The sequence below is a fragment of the Scomber japonicus genome, chromosome 10, assembly GCF_027409825.1.
Source record: "Scomber japonicus isolate fScoJap1 chromosome 10, fScoJap1.pri, whole genome shotgun sequence".
Taxonomy (NCBI): Eukaryota; Metazoa; Chordata; class Actinopteri; order Scombriformes; family Scombridae; genus Scomber; species Scomber japonicus.
Genome location: NC_070587.1, coordinates 4,238,492 through 4,252,553, shown reverse-complemented (window position 1 = coordinate 4,252,553; position 14,062 = coordinate 4,238,492). Strand labels below are relative to the sequence as shown.

General features: G+C 36.7%; 2 protein-coding genes across 3 annotated transcripts; both read left to right on the top strand.

Annotated features, from left to right (window-relative positions):
- The first annotated feature begins 273 nt into the window (after positions 1-273).
- Positions 274-6,241, top strand: LOC128366052 (fucolectin-1-like). The gene is made up of 6 exons (XM_053326701.1): positions 274-404; positions 658-722; positions 3,325-3,610; positions 4,237-4,391; positions 4,812-5,094; positions 5,366-6,241. The coding sequence occupies exons 2-6, from the start codon at positions 662-664 to the stop codon at positions 5,514-5,516; spliced, it is 936 nt and encodes a 311-aa protein (XP_053182676.1). The 5' UTR covers positions 274-404; positions 658-661; the 3' UTR covers positions 5,517-6,241.
- A 214-nt stretch (positions 6,242-6,455) lies between these two features.
- LOC128366053 (uncharacterized) lies at positions 6,456-13,260 on the top strand. 2 transcript variants are annotated; one of them, XM_053326704.1, is made up of 6 exons: positions 6,456-7,804; positions 8,224-8,288; positions 9,227-9,512; positions 10,414-10,568; positions 11,282-11,561; positions 12,666-13,260. In XM_053326704.1, the coding sequence occupies exons 2-6, from the start codon at positions 8,225-8,227 to the stop codon at positions 12,814-12,816; spliced, it is 936 nt and encodes a 311-aa protein (XP_053182679.1). In that variant the 5' UTR covers positions 6,456-7,804; position 8,224; the 3' UTR covers positions 12,817-13,260. The 2 variants fall into 2 exon arrangements, with proteins under 2 accessions (XP_053182679.1, XP_053182678.1); XM_053326703.1 differs by lacking the exon at positions 6,456-7,804 and having other exon boundaries at positions 8,213-8,288.
- The last annotated feature ends 802 nt before the right edge of the window (positions 13,261-14,062 follow it).

The following is a 14,062-nucleotide window of genomic DNA, read 5'->3' as shown; positions in this document are numbered from 1 at the left end:
ATTGCTTTTTTTCTTAAATATATCATCATTATCTGCATGCATTCATTAATATTTCTAACTCCACTGGGGAGAAGTAGGAGGACTGAGCCCTTTGTTTCAGCTGTTGCCATGGTGAGTCATGTTATCTGTGCTCCATTGATGAGGGTTTGGTATTTCCTCATTCTGGAGCTTTGCTCAGGGTTTACTTTGATTCAGAGTTGATTGAACTAACTGTTATCTCCTATTCTGAAATTGAAAACTCTGTGTGACAGCTCAGAGTTAGTCATAGTTTGTTGAACTTGCTAACTGAAACAGGCCCCTGATCCTGCACATAAATACCACTGTCTGGTTCATCAAATCAGATTCATTGGGACAGCAGAAACAGAGGCTGCGTATCTTCTTCTGAGTTTATTTTGCACGTCAAGGTATGTGGTAGTTACTGAATAGCCTTGTTTCAAATATACAGTTATGATGTTTATTTAATTTTATGTGTATTGTTCAATCAATCCATGATTTACTTTAGAAGATTAATCACATTTATATGCACTTTGGGTATCCAGTGTTTCAAACAAATCATTAAATTGCTGGTCAGTTATGAACTTAATACACTAATGATGTTGACAATGTACATTTCTTCAGTGTAGTTGTATTATTGAAGATGTAATCTGTCTCAACCAGAACAATGAAAACTGGTTCAGTTCTAATGCTGTTCTTCCTGGGGACATGCTCGGCTTATGACTATAGTAAGTATGATCTAGCTATGCCTGATATGTAATTAAACATGAATAAGCATAACCCCAAAAATAAATAAATAATTGAATTAATTAAAAAAAATTAAAAAACCGAGTGCCCTGACATAAATAATTAGTTAATGTGAAATGAAGTTAGTGCAGTGATGATGAAGATTGATGTGTCTTATGAATCCTTGTTCATCCTATCATACAATCCCTAAATATATTAATTCCAGTATATTCTACTAATTTCAGATGCATTTAATGTGTAAATTGCAGAAGAAATACGGCCTTGCACATCAGCAGCGTTATCAAAAAATATTTTCAGCAACATTTAAAAGAAAATCAATGCATATGCGACTGACAGAAAATAACTATTAGGCAACTTATTGGCTGAAACATTTATTTAAAATTAGAGCTTGTATAATTAAAGGTTGAATATGTAGAATATTTATTAAAAGCTATATTTTTAAAAAAATAATACAGCCACGGGGCGTTTTGAGGGGTACAGAATGAAAGTATTGCTTTTCCATAAAAAAAAATATTTAGTCTGAATTAATATTTTTAAAAATTTTTGACGGGTTCGACAATGACGTTCTGTGTACACTGTACCAGCCAATTAGCGGCCGGAATTGCGGGTTGCCAGGGTTGTCTGTTGTTCCGGTGCAGCTACTGTAGGCTGGCACTGGGTGAAATGGAGTTGTAAACAAACACGGCCGTGTTGGACTCACTAAAACCAGCGTTTTTTGCTCTCAAGTACAACTTTTCATCACAAAACTTCGAAGGTAAGACAGAATATCTGTTAGTCGCTGTAAATAAGCGGTTGTTTACCTTTGTATGCTGCTGGTTCACTGAGTTTTTAGCGCAATAATAGTGGTACTGTTGAACTCGCCAGGGTCTTAGCTTTCATATGAGATGCTATTTGTTTGTGTACCATGAAGTATCAAAACGGTAGCAATGGAAATGTGGAGAGTGGGTTGACTTTCTGACGCTATTCGGATTTTGATATTTGATCATTAACCTCTTAACGCACGCTGTTCCGTTCACGGGACGGGACGGATGTTAGGAGGTAGCCACAAGTTCTTCTGAATGTTTTAAACACCAACCCTTAAACATATATACTCATGCCGTACATGGTTGGAAAGCTTAGATTGTTCTGATTCATTCAAGACCACTCACGACTTATATGGTTGCTCACAGCCGTAATAGTATTAGCGATTAGCTCGGCTAGCCACTCAGCTAAGTGAGAAAAGCTATAATGCCTACATACCTTCAAAGTCTTCCCTTTATCCACAACGATCATCTTATGACACAGGACTTTCTGTACAGCTCGCCAAGTATCCATTCTTGTGAAATATGAAATCCGTTTCCATAAAACCGGAATATTTTCCTCAATATGTCAACATGTATTTAGTCCAACACGTAATGTAATAACACAAATAACAAACCATATACGGTCCGTTTACGTCATTTCCTGACCTGCGCGTCCATCTCAGAGTACACGTGACTAGATGTTTACGACCGTGAGCCTCTTCTGCTTCTGACGACACCACACACAAGCCAATCGGTGTTTAGGATTAGGCAGTACATGCAGAGACATTGCTGCTACTCCCACTGGCGTTACAATGTAATGTACCTCGGTGGTTTCAAGTCAGTTACAGCGAGGGTATGTTCGCTTCCTGTTTTCAAAATAAAAGCACCAACTCTATCGTTATGGTTTTCTTAATAATAAAAGGCAACGGGTGTTTTATTTTGTGAAAATGACCGGAAGTGCATTACTCGCTACGGCTAACTTGAGCGACTCCGAATTCGCAGGAACAAAACTTTAAGCAGATGTTATTTGGACAAATTAGCGTCACATTGTGGATCTAAAGGGCTACTTTCTCGCCTAAAAAGGTTAGACATGTGGATAAAGTGAGAGCTAAAATAAAATCCGGCACCGGACCTGGCAACCCGACTGCTGGAATTACTTTTTGGTTGTTGCGACTACGATCTCGAGACATTAGATGGCGTTGTTCTGCTCATTCTACATATTCTACCTTTAACATTTCTAACAATGTGACAATATATAAAAGAAGCTATTTTGACTCTACAGCTTCACTCAGTTTAACAGAGCTGTACATCACATTTCAGCTCATTGTTCATCCATCCAGCTGCAACTTTTCTGTTTGTGTTTACTCTCAGCTCTTTAATAGCATGGTGGTGCAAAACTTGTAAAAATCCTCTGCACACTAACAGTTAGAGACTAGCTGGTGAGCATAGTGGAGCATTTAGCAGCTACAGAGCCAGAAATGACAGATTAAAATGAGTGAATATTAGCCTTATAGGAGTGTGTGAATCATTGTGTTCACAACGTGTCACTAATGCCTGCAAGATTTTATTTATTCAGGTACAATCATGTGATAAACAGCAGAATTACAGCACCAGTCTGGACCAGCTGTCCCTATGGCAACGCTGCTAACATGGCTTAAAACGTAAAAGTATTCAGATCAGACTAATGCAAATCACAGGGTGGGCACACAGAGGTTTACAGGTGTGATATAAATTCCTGCACAGTGATAATTATTATTAAACTTTGGGGAGAAAATGTGTGTGTTTTTTTTTTTTTTTACAGAAAACGTGGCTTTGCGTGGAAAAGCGACACAGTCAGATCGTTTGGAGCATATATTTGGATCTGCTTCCAACGCCATTGATGGAAACCGTGAATCTAATTATTTTGCCGGTTCATGTAGCCACACTAAAAAACAGACCAACCCCTGGTGGAGGGTGGACCTGCTGGAGTCCTACGTGGTCACTTCTGTTGTCATTACCAACAGAAGAGACTGCTGTCCAGAACAAAGCAATGGGGCAGAGATTCATATCGGAAACACTTTACGAGACAATGGTGCTGCAAACCCAGTGTAAGTGAACATACAGTAAATACTCATTAAATACAGGACTTCTGACTGAAAACTGTTAAGCAGATGTTGTAAACCATCCAGATCCTCATGTAGCCCTTCTACCCTGAATATTTGTAGATGGGGCCCTAAGTTCTTGATCCAAATTAACTTTGATATAGTAACTCTGATTTACTTAATGTTATTCATTACACACCCAAACACCATTTTAAAATCAAAAGAGGGCTTTTCTTACTTTAATTGTATGGCAAAAATAAATAAAAAACAACATTAACTAAAACCTTAGGTGTGTTCCCTATTCTTGCTTGAAATGACATAATTGATTCGTGTGTCCATTAATTTCCTGTGACAGACAGTGTAACTGGACACACCCATGCAGACTGTCTATGTGTGTGAGGTCAAACCAAATGTAAAATCAGTCAGGATAATAATTCTTCCACCGTACCTGTGAAAGACAATCAGCTGTTTGTTGTTTAGCTGAACAACATGCTGCTCAGTAATATAGGAAGTAGAAATACAGAGAACCATGAATTATAATTAATATGTAAGAAAGAATATTAGTCATCTTTTGGACATTTTTTATTACATAAAATACTTCATTCATACACTGTTTCCTCTCTCTTTTTCAGTGTTGCTGTAATTCCCACTATCCCAGAAGGTACAATTCACACAGTAACTCTTACAGAACATGTGGAGGGACGATATGTGACTGTGGTTTTACCTGGTCCAGATAAGTGGCTCGTACTCTGTGAAGTAGAAGTCTACGGGTATCGTGCTCCAACGGGTGAGAATGAAGCCACATAAATTTGATTCATAATGCGGCACAAGTGAGAAAAGCAGTATTGAATGTCATTATTCAGAAAATGTATTCAGATTCAGAACACATTTTAAACACATAATGTGTAAATGGGACCATAGTGAATGAAACGTTTTTTTAAATTATTCATATGATGAATTATATGAAGAAACAATTCCTACCAAAAAATGTGTTGAATGATAAAGAGAAAAATAAAAATAAACATTGGATTCTGATACACAACATCAAATCTGGCACATTTTGTACTGTCAACTGCTGGTGCATCCGTCAAGTTTGAGCAACATGCACCTGCATAATTATACATAATAATACATAAACTTTGTTCTTCAGATAGAAATGAAAATTAGGTATCAGTGCTGATGTTTGTAAACGTGTCCTTTTATACAGGAGAGAACCTGGCACACCAAGGAAAAGCTTCACAGTCATCATTGGAATCATATCTTGGCAATGCATATAATGCTATAGATGGGAATCGTGCCAGCAAGTATGAAGAGGGCAACTGTGCTTGCACAAAATGTGAGCTCAATCCATGGTGGCGGCTGGACCTTGGAAAAACCCACAAAGTGTTTTCTGTTAAGATAACCAACAGAGATATTGTCCCAGAACGACTCGATGGAGCTGAGATCCGCATTGGAGATTCTCTTTCAAACAATGGAAACAACAATCCCCGGTAGTTGACAATTCATTAATTAATTGATTCATTATTATTATTATTCATTATTATTATTATTATTATTATCATTATTATTATTATTATTATTATTATTAATTAATTAATCATTGATATTACTATGACTAAAAATTGGTCAATATATAGATATTAATCATTAGGTTTATCTGCAGTAAATTATATTTATATTAACTTTTCAAGCCAAAACATAGTATCCATGTATTGAACTGATCATTCAATAAGTTAACAGTGTATTTTATTTTTCTTTTAGGTGTGCTGTGATCAGTCACATCGCTGCAGGTTTTACCCAAACGTTCCAGTGTAACGGGATGGACGGTCGCTACGTTAACATAGTCAGTCCTGGAAAAACTGAGTACCTGACCCTGTGTGAGGTGGAGGTGTATGGCTCTGTATTGGACTAGATCTGATGAAGTTCAAAATGTACAACAGTGGAAATTTACACAGCCGATATTTAGCTGATGCTCTTTTATATATTCTGGTAGAAATCATATCTTCATAAGTTTCACTTATGACATTGACATCATTAGATACAACATATGGTTAGATCATCAAAGCTGCATTAAACCATTTTTGATCACTAGGGGGCAGAATAATTCTGAAACATGACAAACACAACCCCAATGTCATCATCTAGTCCAATAAATGTGTTATGGCTAATATGTTAGCAAAGAGTTGCCCATTCACACATCCTGTCAACAAAAACAACATTAGCATTCATTCAGAGTCATGTATCTGCCTGCAAGATGAATGTGAATCCATTATTCAGTCTTCTTTTAACCCTAATTTGGTGTCCATGACTCCTGAGAAAAATATCTGATGAAGGATGAGGAAGAGCTTCTTCCAATTCATGATTCATCTACAAAACATGCGTCTTGTGTTATTGATTTCACATAATTCTTGTTTTCTGTTTTTAATCTCTGGGTTTGGCACCTGGACATTGGCTCTGTCACTTCCCACCTTCCATCTATCATCCAAAATGTTTGAATTCATGTTCAACCTTCTACCCAAAAAGAAATGCACACACCTATCATACGTTGATGTGTGTTTGCCTTTGTCCTTATTTGATTCTGTCAGTAGTGTTGAAACATTAATCTGCTTGCACTAGAATTATTAAATGCTGCATATCAATCAGTGTGCTCCTGTCTTTTCTCTCTGAAGTGTACTGTGGGTTTATCAGAGCTTTTTCAGCAGTGACACCAAACCATACAGTGTGTAAAACCAAAACAATAAGCAAAACAGAGTAAAAGGCTCTGTTAGATATAATTATGGTTATAATTCAGAGTGTTGCTTTTCACATTGCTGAATATGGAGCTTAGAGAAATAAACTAAATATTGTGGAGGGAGCTTCATCTCTGTCATGTCTCGACTTTTGTAGCTACAGAGAGATTGTTAAATCTAGCTGGTTGAAGCCGAGCTATCCAGAAAAAGAAGCAATCTGACTGGTTGAACTTGGAAGTGCTGTATCTTGTATATACCAAATATATCTGCCAATCATACACAGCCCTTATGGCCCATAATCTGAATAAGGCATAGCCCCAATTGTAATACCATAATATGCATAGTTACAGGTACACTTACATTGTGGAAAGGTTGATGTGTTTGTGCCTTTTCATACAACAAAATTGTGAAGTAACAGAACATTGGGATGTTCACACGCCCAATGATTCAAGCGATTACAGGCAAAAAATTAAAGAAGTTGCATAAAAAGTGGACATTGCGTAACTAAAAACTTGCCACTAAGCATTTTCTGAGTGTTTGCTTACTGTTGTTTTTATACCATTATCATTCTTTGCCTGTGCCCACTTGGTATTTTGGTGACGTCCCAGGGGTGCACTGTAATTTAGGTTTTGAGAACACCAACAATTTGCATGTGCCACTGCACACCTGCACATAGATAAAGGCAGCCACTATATTCTTCTAAAGAAAATACTTGACTTGCTCATAAGCATTGAAGTGTTTGGTTATAACTATGTATAATAATCCATTTAACAGTTAAAGTCTCCAGATTATTCACCCATCCTCAACCAATCCTTTCCACTTTCTTTAAATTCCAGCAGTCCTCTTTCTTTTTGGTTTTCTTGGGGTAGTGGCACAGTGCAGTAGTGCATTGGTAGTTTTATAGTAGTTGTTATTAATTGTTTGTTCACTTAAAATGAATGTATAGCTGAGTGTATTTGGGTGAGTGTGTTTGTATAATATATGAATATCTTTATGTGCATATCAAATCATAACATTTGAATAATACATTTTTATGTGCAGTCAGGAATTGAATTAATCCATTTTAATCAAACACTAGTTTGCAGCAGTTTAGGTCGTCTCCCATTGACATAAGTAAGTGAGTTATTGTATTACTTTGATTATTGGTAATATAATTGGTTTGTATTGTGTGGTCTTTGGCACAGTTGCTACCATGCACTTTGATAACCTCTTGTATTCAATTCACAAATAGGGAAGTGAAATACTTGTGCATGGAAGTAAACCAATGGGACATGACTGGACAGTGTTGAAATGAATATGACGTTATTTCTGATGATTGGTTGGATATGGCTCAACTGATGGTAGAGGTGAAGAAAAAGATGCATATAAAGAGCAGAGAAAGTGTGTTGTTTTCAGGGATTTGAAGCTTTTTGCTGTTTGGTTGAATCATCATACTCCAGGAAGAAAGCGCTTGCTCTGTCCGGGTTTCCAGGTAACACCTTTCATTTCTTTCTGCGTCACATCATCTTAGTACATCAAGTTCTACGTATCTAGGCTCTCTTGACCGGCTTTACACTGGCTGAGAATAATATTTTACACTGACTGCATACATACACAAACCTCTGCAGCATGCAATTAATGATCACTTAAATAATATCAGAACCTGAATAGCTGATTGAGTAAGTGGCCCCTCTTGGTAGAATGGGAATGGTAGTATTGGGTTAGGGTTTAGGGTTTAGGGTTTTCTCATTTCAAATCCCTCTGAATCTCCAGTGTCACATTCACCATTACTGTTATAATCACTCCACCTTAATTAAGTCTTGATATCCTCTTTGACCCAAAACGTGTAGTCTTTAGACATCTTGATAGAAGAATTAGAAGTATATTAAAACTGTCATCTGTCTCAACCAGCATGATGAAACTCAGCATTCACCTTCTGCTCCTCGTCTTGGGGACGTCCTCGGCATACACTTATCGTAAGTACAATCAGAGTATCTATAAAGTCATATCATAAAACCTCACAGAAGCACCTGCATACATTTCTGGAAAAATAGTGTAATTTGAGATTAAATATGATACATACTGTAAATTTTACATTTTAGAACAAGAAAGAGTTGAATGTTGGTAAAGAGTATTTGTCCTTTACAAATTAAGGTGAACTTGTTGGATTTGAAAGTGGTAATGAAATGCAGGCAGCAACTTATTTTTCAACAAAATGCATATTCTTCATCAAGTTAAAAGCTCAACTAATTAAAAGCTTTTCATTATCAGTGATAAATGCATGACTTTTTGTCAATTGATTTTTTTTGTACCATCTAATAACAATATCTGTCCTCCTGCAGTAATACCTAGTCAGCTGTCCAAATAAAGTCATGTAGTACAAATGTATTCAGCAGATTAATGGCACAAACCATGAGTGTGAAGAAAGGGGTTAAAGGACAGATTTTTTTTTAACTATAACAAAATGTTCATGTCAAAGTTAACCCATAGCTGAAATTGAGTAAAGCAATAAAAGCAGTAAAATCATCTGTATTTTAGTCTGACCCAGAATATACAACAATAAGAATATTTTAACTTTATTTCATTTTTATGTAGCTCATTTTTGCACCTACGTTAGAGCATGTTCCTGGTTAAAAATGTCCTGTATTAATTTGAAATGTTCAAAAATCACCATTTATAAATGTCATAATAGTCTAATTGTAAATGTTATTTCTCCATAAACTAATAGTTTAAAAACTGAGAAATACATAAATCTCTCTACTCACTGAAATCTTCATTCAAGGAGTAATCACCCATTTATTAAGTGATTCAGAAGTTTGGTATAGAGACTTATTAGGAAAGTCATAATCAGTTTTTCCACTTAATGATTTACATGATATATTTGACCTGTTTCACCCATGTCTCTCATTCGTAGAAAACGTGGCCTTGCGTGGAAAAGCGACACAGTCAGATCGCTATGAGCACATGTTTGGATCTGCCTACAGTGCCATCGATGGAAACCGTGACTCTACTTTTGCGGCCGGTTCATGCACCCACACTGATGAAGAGACCAACCCCTGGTGGAGGGTGGACCTGCTGGAGGCCTACATTGTCACCTCCATCACCATCACCAACAGAGGAGACTGCTGTGAACACAGGCTCAATGGGCTGCAGATCCACATAGGCAACTCTGTACATGAAAATGGTATAGAAAACCCCATGTGAGTAAATATGAAAATAATATTCATTTACTGTACCTTTACACCCAAGTTTGCTCAGCATCTTTAATCATTTTCTCCTATACGCTATGTTTCATCTTCTTAGACCTTCTCTTTTCTGAAATAACACACCACTGAATGTACAGAGCTGCCAATGACTCAGCAGCTTCCACCTGGTGTAATAGGGGTAATATTTAAACAATCTTAATTGTCCAGCAGCCAAGTTAAGCAGCTGACCAGATCCTGTTATTTCCATTTGAGAAATATAAGTAAATTAAGATCTGTAGTTCCAACAACTGAGCTAGAGATGCTTATTCACGCCATGAATTCTCTTCTTGCGTCGACTACTATAACACACTATTTTGCTCTCTCAGTATTTCTGCCCTTTTTTAAAATCTTTTCATTGGCTTCCTCTTTCTCACTCTTACTTTAAAGCATTACATGGTCAGGGTATGTGTGGCAGACCTTAGCTCACTCTCTTACATCAAACATGCAAAATCAAGCTTTTGAGGCTGTAGTGTTTAAATTTTTGGAATACTCTGCCTTACCTGTGGGCACCAAGCTTTTATGTGTATGTGTGTATATATATATATATATATATATATATATGTGTGTATATATATATATATATATATATATATATATATATATATATATATATATGTATGTATAAATATAAGACTGCTGGCAACATCGATTCTCAAATGTCATTCAGCTGCTGTGATGGGAAACACCCATCCAGAGGCTTGAAGCTTATATACAGCTTCCACAAATGTATGTTCAAAAACAAAAAGTTGTATCCTCTGCTCTATCATTACAGTTTGAGTAATGACTTTAAGTAAGGACTACATGTAGAAAATATAATTAATGCCTTGCTTTCTCCATCTCGCTCTCTCTCTGTTAGGGTCGGCACAATTTCTGAAATTGGTGCCGCTAAATCGTACACTCTCACTTTCAATGAGCGTTTGGAGGGACGTTATGTGACTTTGACTATACCTGGTTCAAAAAAGTATCTTACACTCTGCGAAGTGGAAGTCTATGGGTACCGTGCCCCAACTGGTGAGATTTAGAGCTATTGCATAAATGTGAATGCAGTATTCACAAATTGTCATCTTACTTGGGAATTTACTGTTGTATTAGACTTTTTCATTTAGGGTAATATGTTTACACCCTTTTGATAGCTAGATGAGAAGGTCAATACCATTTTTGTTGTTCAATATGAAGCTACAAGAGCCAGGACATGCTTAGCTTAGCATGAAGACTGGCTAAAGACCCTTATACAGTCTATGATAAAGACAACAAAACTGCTCACCTGGCTCCCAGGAACCCAGTGAAGACCAAGGAAGTTACTGCACCCAACCAAGAAATGGTTCCACATGTGTTACCAATCCTGAGTAGTTTTTGAACAGGATGTAACATATTTTTTAGTGAGTTTTAGAGGTGTTTTGTTTTGTTACCTTTAGACAGAACCAGGCTAGGTGTTTCAATGTTTTTCCAGTTTTCATGCTAAGCTAAGCTAACAAGCTGCATGCTAGCTTCATGTTAAACATACAGCCATGACAATGCTATGCTCTACTTATCTAACTCATCTTTTAACTTTGTACTTTCTATTATTAAGTGACCATTTATCTTGTATCCAAAATTATGTCTGCAAGTGCAAATTAAAAACATTTTTATGAGTCATAGGAGGACTGAAACTGACCATTGCAAGAAATTATTTTTATCCGTATTTCAAAGAAGTTAGAAGTCATGCATGTATGCTCTTTGTGCAGGAGAGAACCTGGCAGTCCGAGGAAAAGCTTCACAATCATCATTGTATTCATTTGGCATAGCATATAATGCCATAGATGGAAATCACAACAGCAAGTGGGACAAGGGGTCCTGCACTCATACAAACAATGACATCAATCCCTGGTGGCGACTGGACCTGGGGAAAACCTACAAAGTGTTTTCTGTTAAGATAACCAACAGAGATGTTGAGCCAGAACGACTCGATGGAGCTGAGATCCGCATTGGAGATTCTCTTGCAGACAATGGAAACAACAATACCAGGTAGTTCACTGACTGTTAATCTAAGAGATGGGATGTGGTACGGTAGCTGACTACATAGCTATTTTGAGTCATGACAGTCCTGTATGCTGACATGATAAGTTACACTACATGCACACCAAACTGACATCTAAACTTTTCCTACATTGTGCCGTCAATGCTGATGGTTGACATTTTATACATTACATTTTTTTACAAAAAACGACAGACTTTCATTAATGTGACTCCAGTCATAATCACAACTTGGAGGTTGATGTGATTTAGAGTCATTGGAGGTTGATGTGATTTAGAGTCAGAAACTGATAATTATGATTACTTTGACATGATATAAATGCGCAAAGCACAGGCTCATGGAGCCCCCAGTGTGACTCTAATATTATATATTAACAATGGTTGAAATGACCAGTGAAGGAGTCAACAGATAACAACTGTATTTCCCTTCAGCTCCATAAAGCTTTTTAACATCTTTCAGTTCATCGTTGTGGATTTATGGCTTTCAACATGTCTGTAGTGGTTTACTTTCAACACTCTCATTAGTAGCTTCTCCAGATACGGATAAAAATGCTCAGATTGCTCAAACTGACTGCACACTACCTGTCCAGCACCAAACAGGCAAAGATTCCGACTAGGTAATGAACACAGTGGACCTTTTAGCAGTTAATAGCATATTTCCTTCAGGAGTTCGTTAACCAAAATATATCTTAAAGTCGAGGGAATATTGGACGTACATTTGTCAAGTGGACAAAAACACATCTCCATATGAATGTCAATGTTAGTCTGTCAGGAAGAGATGACAGCTGTGACTGAGAAGTTCACCATGACAACATAGTGTTGTGTTTACAGGTTGTTGTGCTGCCAGAAAGTGGCCACCATTTCAATAATTGCAGAATCATGAAAAACATGAACAAAACATATAAACCCAAGAGCTTAGATCCACAAAAGACTGTGTGTTCTGCACGTATGTGGTGATAGCAGAACTGCACACTGTACCAAATTAGACATATGGGTGTGGTGAATATTAATTATCAATTAATGGTATTCAGCTAATCTTTTATGGTATTCAGCTAATCTTTTATGGCTTCAACTAATACATTTTTGTTCTTCCAGGTGTGCTGTGATCACAAGCATCCCCGCAGGTGATGTCGCTGAGTTCAAGTGTAATGGGATGGACGGTCGCTATGTTAACATAGTTATCCCAGATAGAGAAGAGTTCCTAACCCTGTGTGAGGTGGAGGTGTATGGTTCTATCTTAGATTAAGTCAGAGGAGGTTCAAAATTTATGACATTTGGCTTTGGCATATAAATACTAACCGGCTCAACTTATGATTATAGCTTCAGCTTCAATATCATCAAAAGACTTAAATGACATATAATGCAGTATACGGAAAATGCTGTGTATCAATAGACATACTTTTGTTATTACTCTTCTGTGTAGTACACTGTGTACTTTCCTGTGCAGTGTGCAATTTTCGACATGTTAGACAAATACGGCCATTGCGCACTTACTAGAAATGATGATTAGCAATGGTCACTGTAGTTAATAAGTCTTCTTCTGCGATTTCCAGTTTGAAAAGTGACCTCCCTCAACCTTTTGACCGTTTTGAGTGCAACTTTTAATTGTGTATAAATGAAACTTCAGCCAGTCTACATTGTGTTTTGTCTACTTTTTTAATTTCTCATACTGTTGTTGAGTTGTAATTTTTAAAAACTTACTTTACTTCACTTTACTCTGTTATCATAGCTGAAATAAAATCACAATTGAGTAACACATTTGTTGTAGTTTAATTCATTTATATGGATATGATTTTAAATCTAACATATATTTCTAAATCTCTAACGCTAACCCTCTCTTTTCTAAATGTCCTGCGCTAGCTATTCTACCACCTGGAACATGGTTATTGCTGTTTTACAGTATTTGGTGTGCAAGAGACCACACTAACTGTGAGGGTGAATTGTTTTATGAGCTTTTTACTGTATATGTTACCATGGATACCATTCAATTGGAACTAATTATTGAAAATGAAGTGTATTGTCTATTAACTACACTGAGCTGTGCCTTGTTCATTATCTGGTATTCTTCCAGCCAGACAACCTGAACAGAAGCATTGCTATAAACAACAGACCCACACATTGAAGAGTGAACTAGAAGTTATGCTTGCATGAGTATTCAAAGGTTACCTTTACACAGCTGTGGAGGCGGAGTGAGAGAGGACACTGACCTCTGAGTTGTAGGCAACTTAGTAACACATTTAGGGAGATCACATGAGAACAGGCCAGTACAGCATAAACTGAATTATTAGACTGTGTATCGGACTTATTAAACACCTGTGTAACTAAAGTCATTAATCTAATCACAATTTATAATGATCAATTATAATCACTTTATTTTCTTTGATTCTTGCACTCACAAACCTGGATTGAGACTTTTCTTTAATTAATGATTTAATTAATGATTTTAATTAAAGATTTTACAAGTGGAGCTTGTCTTTTTTTCCAGGTATTTG

Coding starts and splice junctions, on each gene's coding strand:
- LOC128366052 (XM_053326701.1), top strand. CDS start 662: ATGAAAACTGGTTCAGTTCTAATGCTGTTCTTCCTGGGGACATGCTCG. Junction 3,611..4,236: donor AATGGTGCTGCAAACCCAGT/GTAAGTGAACAT, acceptor TCTCTTTTTCAG/TGTTGCTGTAATTCCCACTA. Junction 4,392..4,811: donor CGGGTATCGTGCTCCAACGG/GTGAGAATGAAG, acceptor CCTTTTATACAG/GAGAGAACCTGGCACACCAA.
- LOC128366053 (XM_053326704.1), top strand. CDS start 8,225: ATGATGAAACTCAGCATTCACCTTCTGCTCCTCGTCTTGGGGACGTCC. Junction 8,289..9,226: donor GTCCTCGGCATACACTTATC/GTAAGTACAATC, acceptor TCTCATTCGTAG/AAAACGTGGCCTTGCGTGGA. Junction 11,562..12,665: donor AATGGAAACAACAATACCAG/GTAGTTCACTGA, acceptor TTGTTCTTCCAG/GTGTGCTGTGATCACAAGCA.